General features: G+C 43.5%; 1 protein-coding gene across 8 annotated transcripts in view; it reads left to right on the forward strand.

Moving 5' to 3' along the window:
* Positions 1 to 3894: 3894 nt before the first annotated feature.
* Positions 3895 to 25987, forward strand: part of LOC116948956 (microtubule-associated serine/threonine-protein kinase 3) — a 301721-nt gene continuing 279628 nt past the window's right edge. For 5 of the 8 annotated variants that reach the window (XM_076071926.1, XM_076071927.1, XM_076071929.1 and 2 more), the window contains exon 1: positions 3896 to 5553. In XM_076071926.1, the coding sequence (XP_075928041.1) occupies positions 4351 to 5553 (1203 nt within the window). In that variant the 5' untranslated portion in view covers positions 3896 to 4350. Of the gene's footprint in view, positions 5554 to 13767; positions 23515 to 25987 lie in introns of those variants that run through there. The other 3 variants (XM_076071928.1, XM_076071930.1, XM_076071931.1) reach the window with 2 other exon arrangements.

Below are 25987 nucleotides of genomic sequence, written 5' to 3' on the forward strand. Positions count from 1 at the left end.
GTTTTCGAAGGATTTATTTAGTTATTTAACAGTGATTTTGTCAAACAACTGCTGGATAAATGCCTCCCCATGCTGTGTTAGTCATAGAAGTTGTTTGACCATACTTCGCCATTTTTCTGGTCAGCAGTACAGGTGGGTGAAATAATATACCCATCACTGTTTCAGATATCACCACCGATGTTAGCTATGGCTGTAAATCATTCTCAGGTTGCGAGGTTCATGACGCACTGCGCCAACCACTGCCCCACCACTTTCTCTTAATCATTATTAACGAACATATTTAATATAAAACAGCTAATAAAATGTAAACCTAGCAAGTATTGGGCCCCCTAGTGACATTTGAACTTTAAGGCGGTACCCCGGGGTACCATAGTACCCCGGCTCTCGCACAATGTCCGTGACGCAGTCATTTTTAGTCTGTTGATGGTCGGCGACGCGGCAATCGACTCATATCGACGAGCCGTACAGAAAGTAGAAATTTTCGATAACGGATTTTTTTATGCTAATGTTTGGCGTTTCGACACCGTGGAGTAGCACTGATTTCGGATTGATTGGTACCCCCATTCGCTGAGTTAAGTACACCCCTGGAAAAAATAGTGTCCCAGAAATAAAACACTTAATTGCCTCGGGCATTTTGTATTATTTGGTACCCCGGGGTACCGCCATCAGGATCATTTGTGAATATGCTCACGCCAAGTCTGAATGAATATTCACACAATGCTGACAAAACTGGACGAAAAGCAGTGTGCAGAGTCAGATACCTGGATGCCTGTCGCTCGCGCATACAGGCACAAAGGAAATACTCGACGAACTAAGAGTAGGTCACTTAATTGAGCTCAAGATCAAGACGAACAAAGCATGAATCGTGTAGAAAAAGTTTGCTAACAATTGGAGATGTTCGTTGAGGGGCACAAAATACACCAGAACGTGGATATCAAGGATTATTTTGAACGCATCAAAACGTGAACAAAAAATAAGGTGGGCGATAGCAGGTTGGAGTGCATTTTGTAAAACTGAACTTCATCCTTAAACAATCAGAGACCAATGCGCTTGAATAATATCGTTTTCAATGAGTGAATACACCTGCGATGACACATGGTTAAAAAGCATGACCATTGACAAAACACAGAGGAAACAAATGATGAAATGTGCACAAATAAGCATTGAGAGGTGCATACGTGGAATGAGATCGAGAGGAACACGTAGATTGGAGAACATACGAATATTAGAGACATAATTTTGACTGTCAAGAAAAGTAAATGGGCTTGGGCAGGAAGGGAGGATAGCCGGTGATCCAGATTAACGATGGAGCGGCAGCCAAGGAATGGAACACGCTCGGGAAAAAAACGAGCTCTCCTGTGCAAGTACTGAGTAGTTTGCTACATCGCCATACCATGAGAAATAGCTCATAAAGGCCTTCATCCAGCAGTAGATTGACAAAAGGCTGTACATTATTATTATAAGCCCATTCTTAGCCACAATATCTGATAAAATGCCATGGAGTAGTCTGTCGCGGTATCGTTTTGGTCGAACGTGATGAAGTTCAAGATTATTTCGTGAGGCTTTATCGGAGTGAGCTCATGAGCCACAACCAGCAGAGGGCCTCAGTGCAATTTCCATCTGATGTCAATTAGAACGATGATTGCACATTTGTGGAATGTTATTGTGTCTCGCAGCACGGAACCCAACGCGAATTGTGCAATGGTTGCAACTGTGACAGATATTGGCCATGGCGTAACACTGGAACATTGGAAATGTATTTTATTCATTTACAGCAAATCTTGTTAATAACCATTCTCTTGTTGCAATGCGGTTGGGTATTGTGGCCATGAGACTTTGAGAGTATACGTACTGCAGACATAGTTTAAACATCCTATTGCAGGAAATGTAAAGATAATACAAATGAATATATTAAAAAAATAAGATACGGCTCTTTGTTAATTCACTGTGTTGGTCAACCAGAACAAAACTCAATCCTCTGACCTCGCTGATCCTCTGATCTCTCCACTGGACCCCAGAATAATCCTAGAGCAACTGCAAGTTTGCGCTTTTACCATCTAAATGGATCAGCCTTGGCATGCCTTGTCCCAACCGTGATATAATTACGTGCGGCGTGAGGTCGTATAGATTGGAACGTAACGTTATTACCGCTAATGAGATATTTCCGACGATACGCACGTTAGAAAGCTACATCATCCATGCGTATGCATGCCCTTTATTTATAGTCTCATTTAGATTCCAAACACGAGTGGGCCAGTGAGTGCACATACACTCTGCACACACCAGATGTCGCAGTACCAGAGCCCAGACGAAGGCACGTTCAGCATGATTAGGCTAAGTAAAAAGTAAAAATATTTTACCAGGTAATGTAAGGCCCACTGAGCTAACGTTTTTTCAGAAGCGACCTGGCCACAAATGGTAATTCAACAAAGTGGCTTCTCATATAGAAATGTATAGCAGCAGTCAAAAACTTTTCATGCATTTTTCTAAATGTGGAAGGAAAAAAACCGGAAGACCAAGAGAAAAATCCACGCGACCACGGGGAGAGAAACACGCAAAGTACAAATATACAGCAGGCGTCAGGGTCGGGATTGAACCCACGACCTCCTGTATACCAGGCGAGGTAGTTAACATTTCCTAGCCACCGTGATGATGATGAGAGAGAAACACGCAAACTACAAATATACAGCAGCAGGCGTCAGGGTCGGGATCGAACCCACGACGTCCTGTATACCAGGCGAGGTAGTTAACATTTCCTAGCCACCGTGATGATGATGATGAGAGAGAAACACGCGAACTACAAATATACAGCAGCAGGCGTCAGGGTCGGGATCGAACCCACGACCTCCTGTATACCAGGCGAGGTAGTTAACATCTCCTAGCCACCGTGATGATGAGAGAGAAACACGCAAACTACAAAAATATAGCAGCAGGCGTCAGGGTCGGGATCGAACCCACGACCTCCTGTATACCAGGCGAGGTAGTTAACATCTCGCCACCGTGTTAATACCCATGGCTTGTAGAGCCAGATTAAGGCACATTTACAATTCATAGGGGGTCAGTGCTAATACATAAAGCCTCAAATAGTAAAGAGCTATTTTATTATGAATATCCAAGGTTCATAGAGCCAGACTAAATCATATTTAAGATCATCCGGGTTCAATCCCAGAACCAGCATCAATAATGGCATTATTATTTGGAGTGCTGCCTCTAAAACTCTCAATATCTGAGCCTCACGGTTCCAGGCTAGGGTACTAAATAAGGTTTGTCAGGGTCAGTGTTAGTATCTGATGCTCAAAGAGCCAGACAAAATCACATTTAAGATTCACAGGTGAATGCCTGAGGTAGTATTATGAGAACCAATTTGCGTGATGTTTATGTGCTATAAAAAAGGCCCATTCCCCTGAAACGTCGACTATCATATATCTATATATTTAATTTGAAGCACCCCATTACCTGTCAACCCATACGGTTTACCCGTATTTTTGTACAGGAAAATTGAGTTTTCAGGTCCATACGGCCGTAAGTACAGCTGTTTTAATACGGGCAACAACATGATTTTGTCCATTTGTTTGTGTTTCTCCCTTGTGATGGGACTTTGTAGGATGAACATTGAGATGTATAAGGGCACGGGGTGATCAATAAGGTCTAAATTTGTCTGTAATAAGGCACTGATAAGGAAGGAGTTGACAGGTGTGCGTCACGGTGTTGTTATTGATAAACGCGGTGAGTTTCCAGCATTGTAGCGCTTGGCCACATTAGCATTGCTCAGATGGGAGCCTCACATTTCCCAGTATGAATAGGCGCAGGCGCAGTGCGAGCACGCGTCCCATTGGCGAAGCCGCCTCGTCTCGGCCAATCGCGAGGAGGCGAGCGGCGCGCCGCGCCTATGCGATGTGGGGAATGTGAGCGCGCGGTTCAAAGCGCGCGTCCAACCGCGCGCTGCGTCGGCTGCGCAGGTTGAGCGCAACGCGCCCGGATTTCCCCAATTTTATTTTTAAAAGAATTGTTTCAAACAACAACAACAACAACAGCAGTAAACAAGTGATAAGGAGCGCTAAAACAAAAAAAAACCTGCACGAGTCGCTAGTTTTTATCCCGCCGGTCGTGATGATGCGACCAGTCGTCGGAGTGGCGTCTGAGGCGGTGGCGATGTCGACGGTGGTGGTAGCCGCGGGCTGAGGGAATCCGCGGCAAGGCAGCGCCGCTAGGCAAGACCGTAGGCTTCATGGCGGCCTACTACTGGGACTCAAGCCGTCGCTGCTGAGGTCTCGCTCTTCTCTATCGCTTCCCGCTCACTCCGCCGCCGCCGCCGCGCTCTCTCGCACGCTTCTCGCCGCCCTTCAAGCGATGGAAGGCGATGGCCACGGCGCGGAGAGCGGCCGCAGGGCGAAGGAGAGGCGACGGAAGGAGGCGACGCTGAAGCGGCCGGCACCGATCGCGGGGGGGACCTCGGACCCCGCCTTGGAGAAGGGAGACGCGGGCACGGAGAGCAGGGAGGGCAGCGGCGACGGGGGTCGGGCAGCAGCAGCAGCAGGGGCAGCAGGAGCAGCAGCAGGGGCAGCAGGAGCAGCAGCAGGGGCAGCAGGAGCAGCAGCAGGGGCAGTAGCGGCAGCGGGAAAACACGGGCCAGCAGCACGGGCAGCAACAGGAACACCCGGTGCGGCAGAAGGAAATCACGGGACATCGGGGTCGGCGGCAGTAGCAGCAGCAGCAAAAACCGGGGCAGCGGCTGAAGCAGGAGGGCATGAGGCAGCGGGGATAACGATCGGTGCGGCGCCTGCGGCAGCGGCGAAGCACGAGGCGGCAGCAGGAGCAGCAGTAGCAGCAGCAGGAAAAGATGGCACAGCATTGACAAAATCTAAAGCAGCAACTGCAGCAAAACCTGGCGCAGAAGCAGGGATGCCTAAAGCACCGGCAGAAGCAGCAGCAGCAGCAAACCCTCTGGCATTAACAGCTGTTGCAGCAGCAACTGTATCGCCGTCAATGGCAGCAGTAGAATCTGCCGTTACAGCAGCAACTGCATCAACAACAACAACACTATGTGTAGTAGAGTCGACGACGACCACATTGTCAACACAAACAGGAGCAACATCAGAATCGGCAGCTACTACACCTTTACCAGCAGCAAAAGCAACAACATATGAATCGGCATCTTCAGCATCATCATCTTCATCATCGGATAGTGATGGTGGTGGAGGTCAAAATAACACTGTTTGTGTTGCATCTGATGGTGATGGAAGAGCTTCTGGGGGTGGTGATGGTGGTGGAGGACGAGGGGGTGGTGTTGGAGGAGCTACTGCTCTTGGAGTTGTTGTAGATGGTGGTGGAAGACCAGGTACTGGTGGTGGTGGTCGTGGACGAGCCGCTGGTGTTGGAGGTGACGGTAAACGTGGTGGAGGACACGCCGGTGGAGCCGCTGGTGGCGATGCTGGTGGCAGACGAGATGAAGAGGCCAAGGCGAGGAGCGTGGCGCAGCCTGGGACCCAGCGCTCGTTCGCCCCCGTCGGGAGAGTTCGGAGCGAGGAGAGCGATGAGGCGTCCAAGGCTAAGGTAATTGGGAGCAGGGCCATAGGAGATGGTCGGGGACCTGGAGAGCCACGCCGGAGCCACGCCGGAGCCGTGCCGAGCCAGACCGATATGGCTGCAGGTTATTTTCCACTGCAGAAGTCGAGCCGTGCGGATGAATTCACATGCTGTGTTTGAATTGTACTCACTGATGTCACATTCAATTAATGCAGTATCAGCCCCACCCTTGGGCCCTGGTCGAGCCCCTAAATTAGATGTTTTGTGAAGCCAGTCTATCACGGTTTTCGTCTGGCACGGCTTGGCAAATAGCCAGTTGAAAACCCACCCTCACTGTTGGGGCTCGGATGTTGCTGGTGGACAGGGTAATGCATGGCTGAGGGAGCCTGAGAGGTGCAATCGTGTGTGGATTTTTTCTCCGGCCTCCGTAAATGTTCTGGTGCTGCTTCTGCATGGGATTTGCTTCCAAAAGGTGATGAGGCACCTCGTGCTTTTTTTTTTAAACCACTTGATACCTTGCATTACCAACTGGTCAAATCATGCAATGCCGACTGGTAATGTAATGTACATGGTAATGGATGAGATTGAAGATATTGTTTGGCCCACAAAGAGGTGAAGCGGGTGGCCTTGGCATCTTGTAATATTCGTGTCAGAGGAATGAACCAGCACTGGCAACATCGCTGAATATAAAACTTGGGCATTTGTTAATGATTATGGCAGTTTTACAAGTGTAGTGATTGGTGGGTACATGGTCGTAGCATCGTTAACAACTGTTGCACCAAAATGTTATACATTTTTACGTTACTTAATTGGCCACCTGAAATATGCAAAATATTATTATTACAACACTTGTTTACCCAGGGAAGCCTCACTGAGTCTCAATGTTTACAGGAAGGTCCTGACAAGTTTCTTGTGGCATGGGTGGTGTCACTATGTGTAATCCCAATTGAGTAATTTTGCAAGTATGTTTCAGAATTGGGATGTTTGGCCAGTACAAGTTACATTGTATGTTTTTTTAGCAATGGGAGGAAACTGAAGAACCCGGAGAAAACCTTTGTAGAACAGGGGGATGACGTGAAAACTCCACACTGCAAGGTGCCCAGTTTGGAAATGGAGGCACAAGAGATTCCAAGCGTTACCAATGCACCACCCTACCGGCAATACATACGAACGAATATGGCATCACTGACGTGGTAAAGCACTGTCAGGTGATGGCAAAGAGCCTCTTGATGCAACTCCGAGGAGTAGTTCTGTGCTGTTATCCATTAGGCTGTTTCTTGACATGATCTTCTGTTGACGGGGTAAACAAATTGTATTTGACTTGAGACATGACCCTGATAACAGTACAATTAAAAATATACCATCATTAATTATGCAGTCAGATTCCCCCCCCCCCAACAAAAAATATCGTTTCCAAGTACTGAAGGTTCCAGTTAACTGGCATGTTGTGTAATTGGTCCTAAAATTGGCTTTTCAATGTCTCTTTCCCCAAAGATATAACTTAGATTATTGGTGCATTTGTTTTGGCGAGATGTGCCATTGTTCTCATATGCCGGCGACTCCAAATGCTTACAATTTTTGACGCCAGCCCAATGTTTATTTAACGTTTGACATTTTGAGATTAAGTAAGATGATTTGGGTGCAATATTGCAAATCGAATCAAGACATGTAAATCCAATGTATTCTGACCATCACCTGTATTTTTAATTTCACGTTTTGAATAGTCATGAACCATTTTACAATGTGCACCCAATGACGATATGAAACATGTAAAGCAATACTTCATAGCATGCACTGTCAACCATATATATTTTTTTAGTTTAATTTTATTGCAATATCTTACAAAAAACCACAGACGCTGTAGGCTGTTGTTTTCAGCTTTCCAGAAGATTCCAAGCCACCAATATCGATTGCTTTTCATGGAAGGAAAGAAAACATGTTGCTAGCTGTCTAGTTGTTGAACCAGACATTACTACAATACAAGTATTCAATGGATTACATTGGCAGCAGCCCTCATGCTGGCATTGACAAAACAAAAACGTTCTTGAGAGAGCTCTCCTGTGAAGAAGGAAAATTGCTAAAATATGTTACGCCCGATATTTATTTGTTGCAATACAATTGTGTTAATAATGATAAGAGGGGTGGGCTTGTAGCACAGTCGTAAGTGCACTGCGCTGTAAGTCAATTTGCCCAGGCCAGATATTTCACTAGTTAGTACCACCTGACATGGGACATCATTCATGAGTGGTTTGAATGTATTTGTGGCCGAAAAGATTGAACGATGTGATAATCATTTTAAACGATTGCATTATCACATAATGCTGAAACCAATATCCATATAAACTCATAGATACTACTCACTTTTGATGCCTTAGGTGGTACCGATTTATGCTTTGACCTGTGGATCTTATGACTCAGGCGAGTTTAGTTAGAATCCTGGCGACAGCTGACACCAATGGCGAGTGATATCTGAACCAGACATGGGCCCTTCTTTCTCTAACGGACATTGGTTTCAGCACGGTGAATTCTAGTCAAACAACTCAAATGACTAAAAGGGAGGCCTTCATCCAGTAGTGGATTAATACAAGTCTGTACATAGTGACATGGGTGGTGATGTTTTTTGCAGTCAAGGCATGGCACTCTGTTGCCATATTTAAGAGGACTGAGTTAAAATGATAGAGACAAAACTGGTTCAATGGGATATAATTCTCGATACGGCAAGAACCTGTTCTCCCACTTTCTTGTAAGTTACAAGACACATTGTCGTAAATGTATTGTTATTATTTCATGCTACCATTTATTTACAGTACATCAAAGGTCTCAAGGCACAGCTTTCAGAAAAAAAAATCAAGATTGTGCGTTATGAAACAGTCAAGTGCTGTACAACCACTGAAAGTAATTAGTGATGATGGAACAAAAAATTGTAACGTATAAAAGTATACATTTAAACTCTCATGCACATTAAAGTAGTGTATGTTGTAGGTGGGTTGATATTTTACATGACCATAAATCTTCTTTTCTGTTTAGATTCATGATTTTTTTCTGGCACATAACATCCAGGTGACACCCCTGGTTAAACGTGGATAATTAGAATTAATATGTTGAGTGATGACTCTTATCCATGAAAATCCACAGAGAGCAGGATTAATTCAGCTCTTACTGGAGACTCTTTTTTGGGGGCATTGTCTGTGGATAATAGGATTTTCTGTGGAATTCCTCTTTCATCATCAGCCGTGATCAGTTCACTGCGAGATGAAGGCCTCCCCATGGCACTGCCACCTCTCGCGATTTTGCGATGCACAATCCAATGCAGCACTTGCATGTGAACTAAATTCATCGCTCCAGCTCGTCAGTGGGCATCCTCTCAGATGTGTTCCATTACTGACATTTCAATTCCTTTTAACCTGTGAAATAATGCGGATAATAGGATGAATTTAACATCCATGGGGATCACTTTCCAAGTGTGTCGCAACCTGCAGATAAATGTTGATAAAATTATGAATTTGCCACATGAATCCTTATCGGTGGAACACCTGTGGATGATCGGAAGGTTTCTGGATCAATTAGAAATCACGGATAAGAGGAAGGGTAGAAAATGGTAATGAATTAGAGGCATTTTACTCATTGTGAAATTTCTAATTTTTTTAGACTGGTTACTATACAGATAATACCTAAGGGTTGGGTGATAAACCTAATATCAGTGTGTTTTTTGGTTAAGATTTACAGACAGGGAAGGAATGAGTTTTAACTACAAGAAGACCCATTGGTCTAAAAGCATCACATTACATTTAGTTCTACACCTAGATCGTCATAACTCCAGAGTTAAAATGTCTATTGGCTGGCATGCAACGAGTGTTACTTTCAGCGACGGAGCAATTGGGAGAGTGCTGTCCCCTATGCCAAATAGTGCCAAATATTTTTTTTTATAATACATGATCACTTTAAGGTATCTTAGAAGTTAGCTTCGTGATGTTCGCTTCCGTGACCTGTTCTCTAAGACGAAGGATTACACCGTTCTGTGGGAGCTAATGGATACTTCAGATGTAATAGCTCTCGTGGCACAATCTGGAGAAAATTGAGGAGGGTGGGAAGCAAGCAAAACAAATCGACGAACAATAATAATAATACATCAATCCTGGTTTGTGTAACGAAAATTGTATTTTCCTCGCGGCTCTATCACAACCACTTGAGTACCAGAACTTTCTAGCATGGAAGGTGAATTGTTGCTGGACGTGAAATGTCAAGACTTACTCTTTCTTTGCCCATTAGCAAATTCACCTGAAATGCACCCGAACTCAGGAGCTAAGGTCGCGCCCAACCTCAGAAGTTAAGCGGGATGTGCCTGGATAGTGCTTTCATGGTTGACCACCATGCACAGCATATTGTTATAGGCTGTAGGGCTGCATGTTGGATAGTGCAGCAAAATCCATTGTTGCACTGTGCTTCTGTGTGCTCACACCTATGCTCCTCATCTTCATCAACTCGTACTTAACAGCGCGGTGAAGTATGATTGTAGCAACCCCCACGGCCCACCTGGCAAGGGGAGGCCCTCGTACAGCAGTGGAATCACAAAGCTCTGTACATGCACACAATCTCCTTGAAGAGGAATTTGAGACAACACTCCACTGCTGTACAGTGCTGCCTATAGAGTAGTTATGCTCTCTTCAATCCAAGGTCATTGTCGTATTTAGGTGATTGCCCCTGATGCACTCGGGCAACAGCCTTCGTGTGTTTGCTTCCCTAGGCATAATATTTACCAGCGTTGAGTTTGACCTCGACGCAGTGCTAAACTTTGGAAATCGCCTGCGCTAATAAGGGGACGGAAAGCCAAGTAAATCCACATGACATCGTTCTTGGCAGAAGAGCTTATTGTTTGCGTTGTTGGGGGTGTTGGGGGGGGAATGATACGCCAAATATATTTTAACCGTGCGCTTCCGTGCTCGATTGCAAAAATAAAAATCGTACTTTCATCAGAAAATACAAAGAAACGTTGAAATACAAGCCCGTGTGTGTGTGTGCCCGCGAGCGCAAATGTGCTGACGCTTGCCACTTTGAAAGGATGAAGATGAGCTCGTTTTGATTAGCAATTCCAAGGTGTCCAGCTCGATGCTGTGCCGTGATACTTATAGAGAGCTGCTTTTATATTCGACCAAGCGGGGATTCGTCCGAGGGGACTCATTACTTAGTGCCGGTATCTGCGGCTCAGCAGCTTTTGGTGTGGCTCGTGGCCGCAGGCTTAACCTTGTCTGGCAATCATGGTGGCTTGGGAATTGAGAGTGCGCTGGCTGGCTTGTGTGGTTTGCGTGGCTTGTGTGGCTTGTGTGGCTGGCTTTCTTCGGAAATAACACCTTGAGATGCTGAAGCCCTTGCAATGAGAAGCAGGTTTATATTAAAGAGAGGATCCTTGTCTATAAGTTCAGGTAGTTCAGCATTGATTCAAGAAAGACCGATCCCTTGCTAATGAGACACTGTTGAAATTGGTAAAACATTTGCTTCTGTTTGGCTGATGCATTGTTTAAGAAATACTTTGTCTTTATGGAAAGATAGATGTGTGAAGAGATATTGTCTGCTTTTCTATTTCGTTATTTATATTTTCCACAATGACACTGATGATTATTTTGTGTGAAGCTTTATATGGTGGGGTCAGTGGATTGAGACCTGGTTCCAAGAGACCACTTGCCCTGGCTCAGAAACGGCTTTGCTATCATTTGGCGATGTTTATCAGGGAAGGGTGGATCTTTGGGAAAATGCCGAGGTCAGAGCAGTGAGCAAGCACAGCTGAGGTCTCGTGGTCAGCAGTGTGAAACATCTTGCATAAAAATCGTCCTTAGTTGACACTAAATGTGAGCTAAGGGAAACTCATACTTACTTGGGTTATGCAAATTACCCCGTGCTTGAAATCAGGCAGCTGCTTGAGGTTAAACCAGGCGCTGTGGCCCACACCCCTAGTCCATCATCGTCACATCATCAGTCGTGATCTGTCCACTACTAATTGGAGACTTCGCTAATCTGTCACCAATTTAACGCGGTCATGGGATACGGTGGCTTTCACTTGGTCTTAGTGGATCCCGGCAAGGTCTTGTGTGTGAGAACCCTGGGCTGCAGGATGGATGATTGACACGTGAGGATGCGCTCGTCAAAGAGCACCGCCTCGTGGATGGGAAACGGAGGCGTGTGGGACTCCCTACAATCGTGCTATGGTGTCATCTTTTAGGGATGTTACCTGACGTGCTGACTACAGGAGTTAGAAAAACAAAACACGTTTTATATATATTTTATTATTTTGTTGTTTCCCTTCAACGTGACTTTACCGAAAGAACTAAGAATACGTTTACTCACCTTCAACTGCAAGCGGACTGTTGAGTTTCAATTGTTGAAATGTGATTGCCCTGGGGGACTGGATTTCAGGCCACGTGTATGTTTTCACCTAATTATATCCAATTTCTACTGTTGGGATTCTTGCCATAAGTCGAATAAATCTTACGTGAAGAAAACTTATTTTGGAATTCCCCTGATCAGAGCATCATGTTATATCGTCATCATTATTTATTGTCCACTGCTGGATGAAGGCCTCTCCACGCTCTCACCATCTCTCACGGTCCTGTGATGTCACAATTCATGTCGCTTGTACGTATTAACTGATCTCATTGTGGTCTCATGCTCTGCTGCATTCTCCTTTTCTTGCTCTTGTCACTAGTCTTGTGCATTGGCCATGCATTTTCCCCAAAACCAGTTGTATCTCTCAATATGAAATGTATTTCTAATTTGCATTTGATCTCCGATTCAATGTGTTCCTCCTCCTCTTGTCTCAGTTACATGTTGTGCTCGTTTATCTCCATGCCTCTTTGTCCACTTTGATACACAACAAAGATAGACCCGATTGAGATAAAAGTCTATTTTGCAGGAGAGGCCTGGTTTTAATTACAATGTCTGTCTTCTGGAGGATTGTGAAAAAAAAATCACGCCTGCTATTGTCATGTGGGAAATGTAGCCTTGTGTGAATCTTTTGAAATTATTCACCATCTCATCGGGTTTGGGAAATGAATTACATTTTGTATTTCCTTTACCCCATAATCTGTGAACGTGACACATTTTAAATGGACACTGCACATTTAACGAACTGTCGCTACACTTGAATGACTTCTGGATCGTGGGACACGAAACGCGTAAAAAAAAATAATAATTCCTTATGAATGGCTGGGATTGTGTGCCACAAGCCGCCTCCCCTCATGTGGCCCGCACCACGGCAGTGGAAACGTGCTCTCCTTCAATCAAATATCAAGTTGCAATGTGGGTTCCCTTGCGACAGAGTGTCAACCTGCAAAGTGGCTCCTTCAGTGTGTCGGGCGGTGGCTTTAGGCATGGGCGTTGGCCGGCAATTGTTTTCAGTCCTTTTCTTGGCAGGTTTTTGTGTGCTTGCGATTGTTCACATGTTGCTTTATATCCACATTTCCCATCCCATGTAAGCGAGATGGTGGGCTTTTTTTGTTTGTTGTTTAACATGTCAATTGTATTTTGGCCAGGTGGGCTCCCCTCGGTGGTGCTGGTGGTTAGAGCGCTAGACCAGCCATCAGGAATGGTCTGAGTTCATATCGTGTTCAGGGTCTGCCCTCCTACTTCTGCTCCCCTTCATCACTTTATTTTTTTTTGTAAAGCAGTGCCTACCCAGTGGTTTTCAACCGGGGGTACGCGGACCTCGGGGGGTACGTGGCAATGTTGCAGGGGGTACGTGAGCTGATTTTTAAATGTGTGAAATTATATCATGCATGAGAGTCATTGGTGAATAATCATGTATGTATTTGCCAATGTAAAGTAACTACGATAATATTTTACATCCAAATGGTAACCTAGAACGATATAAAATACCTTTCTAAACTCATTGATTGTAAGCAATGTGGTTTCCAAAAGTAACTTGTGAGTGCGAACAAATTACGTCATGCATACAGAGCATCAGTTGAATGTATTATTCGCTTGCAGCTACTAGCGAGTTAGGATCCCTCACAAAATGGACAATTGGTGAAAATATTGATGTTCTTTATTCATACTTTTATTGTTCAGGACTATGTTGGGTCAGGCAAGGGGGTACTCGGTTGAAACAAAATTCAATAAGGGGTACAGTAGCCAAAAAAAGGTTGAACCACTTTCCTAACCCAAGCCTGTGTTAAAAATGTCCTCCTAACTGGTAGGGGTGGGGTAGGGAGGGGTCACAGATGGGATTGGGGGAGGGAGGGCGGTGGTGTGGGAATGGGTGGTAGGGTTGAGTGCATTGAGGCTCATTCATGGAGAAACATTGTAGCCCTGCTGATGATCCTGAACCCACTCTCTGATAATCACGGAAACGTTGCATAAGGTAACTGGGGCATGTATGACAGTGGCCCCATTACAACTCATTTGTCTTGCTGGACTTCATAAGTATACTTACAGCAATTGCCACCACGGTCTTTGTTTTATGTGAACACAGGTTTGCAAAATAATAGATTTGTGAGTATATTGCGCGAGGATACAACTTACCTACATTCTGTTCTTTCCCACACTAAACTATAAAAATGATTTTACTTTAGCTGGTAAGGCCCACTGAGCTATATAGCTATTTTTCAGAAGCTACCTGACCACATAACTTAATGAAGTGGCTTATCACGTGGAAATGTATACAGCCAAATTCTCTAAACGCATGTTGATTATAAATATAAAGGGAAAAATCGGAGGACCCGGAGAAAAATCCACGTGACCACGGTGAGGGAGACAAGCAAAATCCAAATATACAGCAGGCGTCAGGGTCGGGATCGAACCCAAAACCTCCAGTATGCCAGGCTCGGTGGCTAACATCTCACCACCGTGGCACCCATGATGTACAACCACAGGCAATTGACATCCAAATTTGACCTATGTTGACTAAGGAATATGTATTCATATAAACATCATCAGACATGTTCAATCCACCGCTGGATGAAGACCTCTCCAAGCCACCGGCATCTTTTGACAATGCTGTGGTAGCAACAATCCACCAAGTACCTGCAAACATGCTGATATTAATATGAACCTTGGGAGACAAAGGTCCCTGAGTGTCATGTTGGCCACATCACCCTTTGGTGCTCACAAACAGCAATTGTGCAAACTGTCCACCTCGTGGACGAATAATAATCATTCCTCGATTAAATGCATCAATACGCCCACGATACATGCATCAAATTGCATATGATAACACGTTACTGTCAATGCAAATGGTACTTATGTGCATGTTCAGGGTACAAACGAGACATAAAACCCGTTGAGCAGATTTAGGCAGAAAACCGACTCTATAGGCTGTACAAACAACAGAGTATAGACAAACTGTGCAGAAGGTATCAACAAGGAACGTGCGAATGGGGTCACAATTTCTTGAAAAAAAAATGGTTATATTGTGGTGGATTAGTGATTTGGTGGTGGAGGTTAGGGGTGAATCATTACAGGCCTAGAATCTAGGCTTCTTTTCTGGTTGAAAGTGTATTTTTATTTTATATGTACCTCCCTTTAAAAAAATATTGCAATAAGATGTTTGTCCCATTACACCATTGCAGCGTCAAAGTGTTATTACAGCTGCCTGCGTATTGATTTACATACGTTACGCTTGGAAGGGAGAGCTGTGTACGATTCCGCGTGTCGGTTCGGCGCAAGGTGCTCTTTAAAGAACACTTTATCGGCGGCATTTTTGTTTAAGGCGATGAGAAAACCTGCCTGCGGCCCCCAGCTCTGCTAGTCTGTCACCCAAGACTGTTTATTAAAACAGGGAACACACAGATCGGCTACAGTGCAGGGTTTGGCCGCAATTCGTTGTGCACGCGCCTGCAGCCATACGGCGTATGACGTGCAGATATTCAGCCATTATGTCAATGGATGAGTTCCTGTGTCGCGCATGCGGGTTATTTGACCATACTTCTCCACGCTGGTCAGTGCCATTTGGTGAAGGTGGGAAGCATAGATGTGGAAGTATAGAAGTATGGAACCGCAATTTATTTGTTTGCACTATGCTCTGTTGCCCACCACTTAGTTCCTTGAACCGTTTGACAACGTCTGTATGCAAGGTGATCACCCGTCCGAGCACTATCTTGGCAAAAACCTGCTTCGTTTCTGAGATGTGAAAATATTGTGGATACGTTAAATTGCTATACGTGGGGAGCAGTGGTGTAGTTGTTAGTGCACTTTGTAATGTTCCCCTTCGATCCTGGTTAGATTACTGGTCAGCAAACCATTTACGATTGGTAATTCAAACATTATCTGAGCTGCCCCCAGATAGACTACTCTTTGATTTTGCTGTGCTATATTTGCCACTTTCCCCCAACAATGAAATGGGGTCTTTGTATGTGCCCTTAGTCAAGCGAAAGTGTCTCCCTGCTCACATGCGCATTGATTGAAGTTCAGCTGCATGGGTGTCCTTGAGCTGGAAGCGGAGGAATGACAAATTCCTGTAAAATATATCGAGAAGCTGTGGTGCAGTCGTGAGGGCCCTGTGCTATGAACCTGGCCACCTAAATTTGATTCTCGGATACAGCTAACCTCAATGGTGAGTGATATCTTAATTATTTTCAGGCCCTCCATGTTTATCAACCTGTGCTGACCAGCGTGGTAAAGTACAATCAATTAAACTCAGATGACACGGAGTCAGAAGGCCTTCATTCAGCAGTGGATTTTTAGAGGGTTGTAAAAAATGTGCCGACTGTTCTGTGCAGTGTCTTGTGATTATGTCGTTACATTTCAATGCCATGTAAATCCAATTTGTATTGTATTTTGTTGAATTGTAATTGGTGATTAATCCGCATTCGTGATGGACTGGACTCATAAGAGTGCGCAATAACAAATGTTCTTACTTAATTACTTTGGTGGGAGTCACTGAATCCATATGACAACCACCGTAGGCTTCTGACAAAGTGGTACCAATTTTATAAGCACAGAGGGATGATGGGCTGAGTTGACCCTAAACGGGATTTTAATTCACAAAAATTTTATTGTGAGCGGAGCTCTCCCATCATCTGCCACCCACCAGAATAGTATGTTCTCTCCGTGAATATACTGTCTTATGAGATTCACTGTGACTGTAAAACCACTAGCTGGGATAGCAGGGTCATACAACAACTGCTGTGACAAAGGCAACAGGGCATGTTTCAGCATATTTAATGAGGAGTGTGGATTCGTTATCAAACACAAATAGTGGACTCTGAAGAGCCAGTGGGGTCTGTTGTTTTAGCTATGGGGATATTTATCTGGAGCACTAACTTTTTAAACAAAGTTCAGAGTCTGCATAATTACCGAAGTGTGTTTTGCCTGTTGTGCAGCAGAGATTACAGTCCCTGGGATGATGTCATTCGCAAACCTTGGGGCCTCTGTGGACTTAGCCAGAATCCCACTTAAAAAAAAAATACCCGTAGATAAAAAAAAGGTAAATATTAATATTCTTTGGCTCTTTTGGTAAAGTCACGTAGATAGGATAAAAGGAAAACCCTTTTTTTGTTATTTTTGTTTGACCCTTTTCCTGAAGACGACCGCTTGTGTTGCGATCGAAACTTCGTCGTTTTTTGTTATTTTCTTTGAACCTATCTACGTGACTTTAACGAAAGACCCAAAGAATATGAATTCCTGCAGTCACGAAAGCTTTGTCTAAATATTAATAGTTCATATAAATTCTGGCATAACCACATTCGTTCCCAGCCTCCCTGCCAAATACAGATGATATCAATGGGTTTCTACCTACGTGACTTTACCGAAAGAACCAAAGAGTATCAAGGGGTTCTCAGCTCGCTAAGTAAAGCACATTTATCAGTCATGTACAGTGTGTATAAAGGCATTACGTTTCAAGGTTTACTTCTTAGTCAAAAGTTTTGCTCAAAAACGCCCATGTTGAAATAATTTCCTGCAGCTGAAAATGTAATCGACCAACCTCCCGTCACTTCCTCTCATTGTCTGCTTTTTTTTACTTTGCAATGATCGCGAGAGTTTACATTGACCCACTTTTTCCGTACCTCTGATGTAAGGCAGCAACAGCTCGAGGCACGAATGACCAGGGAGCTGTCTGCATCCACGTGCATACATTTGTAATTTTCTCGTGTTTATCTTGTTTTTTGTCACTTCTGTTCCAATTGCACCCATTGGCATCGTGTACAAAAACAAAGATGTTTCCATTGGTCACTTGCAGAAAGTAGTGAAGTAAGGGTGTTGCAAGATCGTTGAGAATTCTGTAAACTGTTGAGAAGAACCTTGTAGTAATTTACTACTATAATGAGTCAAGAATGTCTTTGTGTCCCGCGTGTGATGTCACTCCACGTCGGCCAGCCCCCCTCATTAATAATCATGAACAGATTTTGATTTAAAGCTTTCGTGACTGCAGTAATTCATATTCTTAGCTCTTTCGGTAAAGTCACGTTGAAGGGAAACAATAAAATAATAAAATATATAATACAAAAATTCTCACAACGTTTCGACCATAACACAAACGGCCATCATCAGGTATGAAAAGCATTAATAATCATGAGCAGGTGACGTCACTCCACATCGAACAACCCCCCTCATTAATAATCATGAACAAGTGACGTCCTCCAAATGGACACCCCCGTTAATATTAATTAGCGGGTGACGTCACTCCACATGGGGGGGGCGAGGCGCCTCCTCCCCCCTCCTCAGCGTCCACTCACAATCCTCACTACAAAGGCAGAACCCTCACGTCACGTGATCTCCGTAACGCTGTTGAGACATCGAAGTAAAAAGGACGTCATGATGAACAAGGGGTTATAACCTTTAAATGAAATAAGTCTGTGTTACCGTGGCCTTACAAATTGAACACGAATTGATGCAATGAATATCACGTCGTGATTTACTGAAATACACCTGTCCTTGGACGAGCAAAAGGCTAGTTTATGAAGAAACATGTATCCTGGAGGTTGTTGAGTTGTTTTGTTTCATAGGTTTAATGTAAAAATTTGTGTATGTGTTTGACGGATGTGGCTAAGAAGACTTTAGAAAAATGTTTAGTCGATAACTCAATGAGTAGATGTACATGTTGTTTATCTTAAATGCCAGCTTTGGACTTGTAGTAAATTCGAACATGAAAATGTTCGAATTTGCTATGGTTCCTTTGAAGCTGGTTAAACACACGAATGACGTGAGGACATGTTTAATCTCTAAATGTTTAAATATCTCGATTGCTGATTGCAGATACCTTCAGTCAGTAGTATTTTGAGAATAGCTGCTGTTGGTAATAATGACGATGAAAACTGTGATGATGTTGGTGACCATTTAAAGATATTGATGACACGGTTTATAATTTGTTTAAAGTTAAAAGATAAAATATCGCGTAACTTTCGATTTGTACCCGAGTGAAAAGGCCATAGCTCGGAAATGTTAGTGACAATCCACTTGAGATTCAACTGATTGGCACTTTAAAGCGTTCTTGATCTCTCTGTGTGCCTTGGAGGGAGAGTACACATTCTGGCAGGTTCTGACGCCCATTATCAAGAGGGTCTGGCAGGCAGCCACACATTGATTCACGTTATATATTTCCATGCAAATGCAAACGCTTTGGGGTAGTTTTGTATAATATATTCGGCCGCGTGTGCAAACGTGCTTGCACTGTAGATGGGATGCCCATTTGTGATGTTTCCAAGCCGTTTTAGAAAGACAGGGAGGCAGGCAGACTGCCTCTGGAATATTTGTTTTTTTTTTCATTTCATTAAGCCTCATGTCTAATGTGCAAAGCTTAAAAATGCAATCCCCAAATGTTGAAATAGTTAACTGCTTCAAAAGACTGTCATTCATTGGTGTTAGCTGATAATTTGTCATCTGAATTTCAATTGTTTAAATGTATTATATGCGTGTTCAATGCCATTTAGTGTCTCTTTAGAATGCGTACCCTGGTTAACCGTAGTTACACAGGGACATTATGATACTGTTCTTATGGTTTTGAAAATTATTTGCGCGTAATTTTCATGTTTTGCTGTTTTTTGCAGTCGAAACGTGAGAATTTTATTGTTTTATATTTTTATTATTTTATTGTTTCCCTTCTACGTGACTTTACCGAAAGAACCAAGAATATGGCGCACAGTAGCTTTCTGTTTGGGAATTATGTCATGTACACATATAGCCCTTTCACAATCCACTGTTGGATGAGTGCCTCATGGAAGTTTTTATTTATTATACTTGACAACGCTTGTATGTTTGTATGTTGAACTTCTTTCACACCATACATAGCCAACTGTGCCAATTGGAGGTGCGGGAAATAAGTGTGCTTGAAGACGAGTACCATAAATGTTACTGCATAACATAGTACAACAACGGGTTGCGCTGCCCTCTGAGGACAACGTAGCCTGCAGCAGCCTACAACACTGGTGTTATGGATGGTGGTGGTCGCCCATCCAAGCACTATCCAGGCTCAATCCAGCCTAGCTTGTCTTTATTTCCAAACAATAAAAATCCGATTTCTTGTAGTTGAGTGCAACATCCCGTGCATTAGACTGGCTCACAGGAGGCGATAGAAAACTGATTCTGAAATTCCATCAAGTGGTCACCTTTCTGTATGCCCTGCTACACAGATATAATTGTTGCATGGCAGTTAAACTAATATGTATTTTTAATTCTCAGATATAATTTAGTCAACATCTATATACAATGTTGATGGATTATGTGCATCCATTGGTGGCCGAATCTGCTTCTAAGCAATAGATTAAAATCCTCGGGAGAAGCGCAATGGTGAAATGGATGTCACCACTACAAAAAAATTGTCAATATAATTGTAAGGGACATTGCACTGAAGGTGATGAGGCATGAAATGCAAAACAAAAGATGGACTGCATATGATCATGTAAAGTAATTCGGAAAATTGAAGGATATTTGAAAACGTAGTATAAAAATTACTGGACAAATATGATTAAAATGTTTTTTTTAAATGTGAATGCAACAAAAGGAGATTGATTCCGGTAAATAGCATATAGTGGCCTTCAGAGAGCAAAGTGGGACCGGAACGCGTGATGGAATCATAAAACTAGTGTAGGAATTTTTTAGATTTATGTACACCAAAAACGTATTTTTTCACATGTGGAAGATGTTGTTGATGAAAAAGGGTTCAAAGCTACTCGGATAAGTTAAGCTGGATTTGTGCCGGATGCATCTTTAGAAGAAGGGATAATGCGCCCTGGACGGGATTGGCACCCAAAGGAGGCAGCACCCGCGAGATGGAGCGACCAGCTCATTAAAAACATTTTTTTTTTACCAGGTAGAGCCCACTGATCTATATGGCTCTTTTTCAGAAGCGATCTGGCCACACAAATGATAGCTCAACGAAGTGGTTTATCACGTGGAAATTTATAGCAGCCAAATACTTCAAATGTATGCTTCGAAATGTGGAGGGAAACAATGGAGAACCTGGAGAAAAATCTATGCTACCATGGGGAGAACATGCAAATTCCAAATATACAGGTGTCAGGGTCGGGATCGAACCCGCAACCTCCTGTATATCAGGCGATGTAGTTAACATCTCGCCACCGTGGCGTCCAGCTCATACAAGGAACTGAGAGGAATTGTGGTATCCCAATACCATGAGGCATACCATTGACATGGAGAGGCCTTCATTCAAAATTGACCTTCCCTGATTATGATTGGTGACCGAACGAAAACCCATCCACTTAATGCACTTGTGAACCGGGTTTGCGCATGGGTCACTCCCAGGATTCAACTCGGGATCACAACTGTATCAGCTCAGCATTCGAAACCCTGAGCCATCTATGCCACCCATTAACATTATTTTTGACATTGTGTTTCATAGCTGACCGTGGATTACGAAATCGGATAATGGGGACATCTTTCCTTCATCCATTGCTAAATGCATTACATTTGTATTATTGTGGAAACTAGGACTTTTCATTGCAGATAACAAGATGAAAACACTTTATATCTTGCTTTTATTTTCTGCAGCGGTGGACCCTGCATCATGTCAACTAACAGGAGGATCACTTTACAATAAAAAATAATTAACTGGAAGAGCCAGTTGTTTGCATGCTGCGTGTGGTGAGGACACTCGCTTTTAATCGAGTGACTTCGAGTTCAGTCCAGTGGCTCACACAGATTTATCTGAAATGTGTTTGAGGCATCCATCTGTTGTTGTTTTTTGGTGGGCAGTACTGCAAATCAGTTTTTTTGGGCTGCAATTGCACGGCACCCAATTCATCTTCCCTCATGTATTCTCGAGTCTCTCTGGTTATATTTTCCAGGAGACAGTTTTTTTTTTAATCCTGTCAAGGATTTTCCAAACACCCCAAGCACATCTTTGGCAAAGATCTCTACTTATTCTTTAATCTCATTATTTTGTATATTTAATTTGTAATATCCCTTTCCATCATCCTCACTGCTGTCTGGCAATTCAAGCAGGGCTATATAGGGCAATAATTTCCCCAACAAACTTCATGTTAAATCTTGACTTAAAGCTTTCGTGAGTGCATGAATTCATATTCTTTGCGTCTTTAGGTAAAGCCACATAGATAGAAAAAATTATCAAAAGAATAACAATGTCACGACGTTTCAATCGCAACACAAGCAATCGTCTTCAGGTGAAAAAAGAGGGGGAAATCTGCCAAGGCAGGCTGTTTATAAAGGTTTAGAGATGGGCGCGGTAGCTAATGCAAATGTGGTAGAGGTACTACGGAGCTGTGGGGGGTGGCCATTGTATTGTGAGAGATTAGAATGTCAATGTAAGACATTTGAAGCTTGGCGAGAGCTCGGACAGCGCAGTGGCCACATGGAGGTGGAAAAGAATGGCAAGCCGCCATTTTCTAACACAGCTAACGGTGGCTGTGTTAGTGAATGTCGAAAATAACTGCTAACATAGGTAGGTATGATAGGAACATCACAGCCAGTTATGGCCTAAACTGGTTAATAACGTACTTCCAATGATTGCTCAGTTTGTACCCATCTTCTCGGTTGAAATAGTGTCTGTTTATATATCTGGATGGCTTCATGAACGATTTTGCAGAGTACCTTCGTCTAGGCAAAATCAATTTCGTGTGTGCCCACAGCGTTAAAATAATGATCAGCCACGGCTGAGGTATTGGTCTTACCGTGTTTCAAATCTGCTTTATGTTCACGAGACATGTTGCTTAGTTTCCCCAATGTAACTGCTGCCGCAGACACAGCTTAGTTTGTAGACACTGGGATATTGCATGTCGGGGATGTTGGTGAGCATAAATTGGGCCACTTTTGTTATAAATGGCCCATTTATTGTTGGTCGTAGCTCACAGCAAACTCCACTTCGCTCCCCCAGAAAATGGGCGACTCATGACACTGGCTCCCTGTGCCCTGAATTATTCAAGGCTGATGCGGGCTCTTGTGAATTTGCAAATTTCCATAGCCCACCCCGGCGGGTGCTTGAGAGGAGCCGGACAAAACACTGTGGTGGTGATCACAAGCACAACCTCTCAGGATGCCTTCTTTGCATTTTGACCACTTTTTTTTCTTTCTTTTTTGCTGCGATTCCCGTTTCTGAGCAGCCAGATCCGCTTGCTCAGTAATGGGTGGACTGCATAAAACCAGGGCACGGAGGGCCGGTTGGGGAGACAATATCGCAGACACTACGAGGGCCCCCACCTGGTCACGACTTTGGAAAAGAAAAAAACATAATACGTGCAGCGTTTATTAAAACGGCTCGCTCATCGCATTCGCGTCCTTGTGAGATGTGCACTTCCCGCCTGGCGGGACTTCGCGAGGCCGAATCGCGGCGCGTGCCGCGGCGATGAGCGAACAGTCGCGCACACATCCGCACGCACGCACGCTCGCTCGGCGCATTTCGGTCGTGCTAGCATGGATTTACTTTTGCCGTGCCGTCGTGGCAGTAATGGTGACCGGTCCGGCGTGTGTGGCGATCGCGGCGCCGAAATGAGCGGGCACGCATGAGACGCTGGCCACGTTGAAATCCGCAGCCACAAAGTAGTGGCAGTGTATGCGCACTCGCGTCTCGTTACAGACATGCGACGAGTGGTAAGTGCACGAACGATGTTTTCATTTTGTCTTAACAAATATGCCTTTCAAGCCTCCAGTCGGTTGGTTAAATATAACAGCCATTGCCGAATATTTTTTATTTATTTTATTTTGGAAAAATGTTTTTTGATTATGTGACTGTTGCTTTTTTAATTTTATATAGCCAGTATGTTTAGAAGTTAGTGATTACAGAAAAACTAAAACCGTGATGAAAAAGATCCAGTTGCGATTTTTTTTACATAATTTGAAATAATTTTTGCTTTATAAAAAATTCTAACTTGCGAGTTTAAATTTCAGTAAATATACGTATTTGTAATTGTTTTTCTGGGAGTTTATTTTAAATATTATAATTTAAAGGTATTGCTTTTGGTGTTAATGTTTAAAATTGAAGGTCCTTGTTTAGTTTTCGAATGCAGCTTTGTGGGTAGAGCAGGAGCTGAGTTCAATTCCCAGCCAAGGTGGACTTTGCCATCCTCTGGGGTTGATTAAATGCTCATCACTAAGACCGCATTTTAGAAATTGCCAGTAAATGGAGTGTTTGTGTAATGGAACCTGAATGTGGAATAGTTTTGGTGAGAGTGTAGCTTCTTGTGTGACCCTATTATATTATGTAGCTCTCTTAGCTTGATCTCATTGAATATGTGCCTATTGCCTGCTATGGCCCTTGGATCCAAAACAGAGATACTGACAAAGAAGATGGAACAGAAGTGAAAAGCATTCAAAGAAGCATGCTTGGAATTTCACTGACAGACAGAAAGAGGAAAGAACTGAATATATGAGAACAAATGCCCATCAGATACATCATGTTGACAATTCAGATAGGTAAGTGAACTTGGGTAGGACATTGCTTGAAGGGAAGAAAGCTGATGACCGAGACTGGTGACAGAATGACAGCCAAAGGCGTGAGAATACCCATTCAAAAGACCGTAGTGGAGATGGAGTGATGTGATCAGCTTAGATGCAGGAGGCACATGTGTTGTGGCATTACGGAATCCAGAAAGATGGCAACGTCATGGGGAGGGCTTCGTCCAGTAGCGGATAGTTAATGGATGATATTGATTATGTTAATTAAACAGTTGAGTAAATACTATGTCAAAGTTAAATGCTGCATACAATTAATATGTTATGATCAATACATTAATAGATAATATTATCACAGTGCTTAGTGGCTAGTATTTTTTCACACGGTTAATCACACTCAGGCACAAAATTGTGAAGCGGCCAGCAACATACAGCACTGTCAAAGTGGTAATCAATGAGAGTAAAAACATGTTATTGAGTGAGGTAATACGAATTTAGGAAATGAGATGATGCAGGGAATTCCAAAGTGAAGCAGTTGATAGGGAAGAAGCAAGAAGATACGTATTGTGACCTGCAGTCTGGTGGTTGGGTGGGCGAGTGAGTGAGTTGGTGTTTTGTGGTGATGTGCAGTGTGGTGGTTGAATACAGCATGAATGAGTCAGCGTCTGGTAGACCCAAGACCTCATCACAATGGTTGGCGGAATCAACGAGTGAATTTCACATGAACATCAAACCATGGCAGTAGCAGGAGAAGAGTGATAAGAAGGTGACTGGCCACCAATGAGCGAGTGAGTGGTGTGACTCAATGAGTGCTGGATCATCAATCGTTCATTCTTTCAATTTCAGTGGTGCATTTATTACTGAGATAACAGATTACAAGCATTTGATGCTCACAATCCTGCGATGGCCCAGAAACCCTGAAAAATTTTCTGCACATTTTTAAACCGGACAAGATTATACCCTTTAGTGCCACTGCTATGCACGCAAATATTGGAATTGATACACGATTATATTTTTAGAAGAGGTTTGTTGATGCTGGTCACGAAGTAAATCATGTTGCATGCCCAAAATTTCAGCTTGAAGACATTTTAAACGAAGCAAAATAAACCAGTTGAACAGCCCGGTTTGTGACATTTCATCCTCTACTATTTGAGGTTCCAAGATAATCCCTTAGTTTTGCTTTTTGAGTGTTGGGAATTTCAACTGAATTTTAAGTAACCCTTGGTCAAATTGGGCCCACAATTATTCCTTCTTTTTGTTTAAAAACTACAGTGCAACGTCACACATCTGACCGTCACGTAATCGCCACGACCAATGAATCTCACAGACCTGGTGCAGTATTGGTGTATTTGTGCACAACAGTCATTTTCTACAGATGTTGACAAATCCGACCTTTTCACACACACACAGTCGACTGTTCTTCATCTCGCATGTACATTCGCTTCTAAAGTACAGGCATGCATCGCCCTATGTTTAATTCAGTTTGCACTTGATTCATTTTTATCCGGTAACCTATTCTTGCACGGTTGACTGTAATTATCTATGATGTTCACAAAGCTGACCTTTACACGTATCCGCCTGTACCTCTTTCCAAAGCAAGTTAAATATGCGACGACGGTACTGTATTATTCATGCTGCATGTAAAGGCTAGCTCGGTGTGAGGTCACTTGTT

The sequence above is a fragment of the Petromyzon marinus genome, chromosome 35, assembly GCF_048934315.1.
Source record: "Petromyzon marinus isolate PM22_M1 ecotype Great Lakes invasive population chromosome 35, UKy_Petmar_22M1.pri1.0, whole genome shotgun sequence".
Taxonomy (NCBI): domain Eukaryota; kingdom Metazoa; phylum Chordata; class Hyperoartia; order Petromyzontiformes; family Petromyzontidae; genus Petromyzon; species Petromyzon marinus.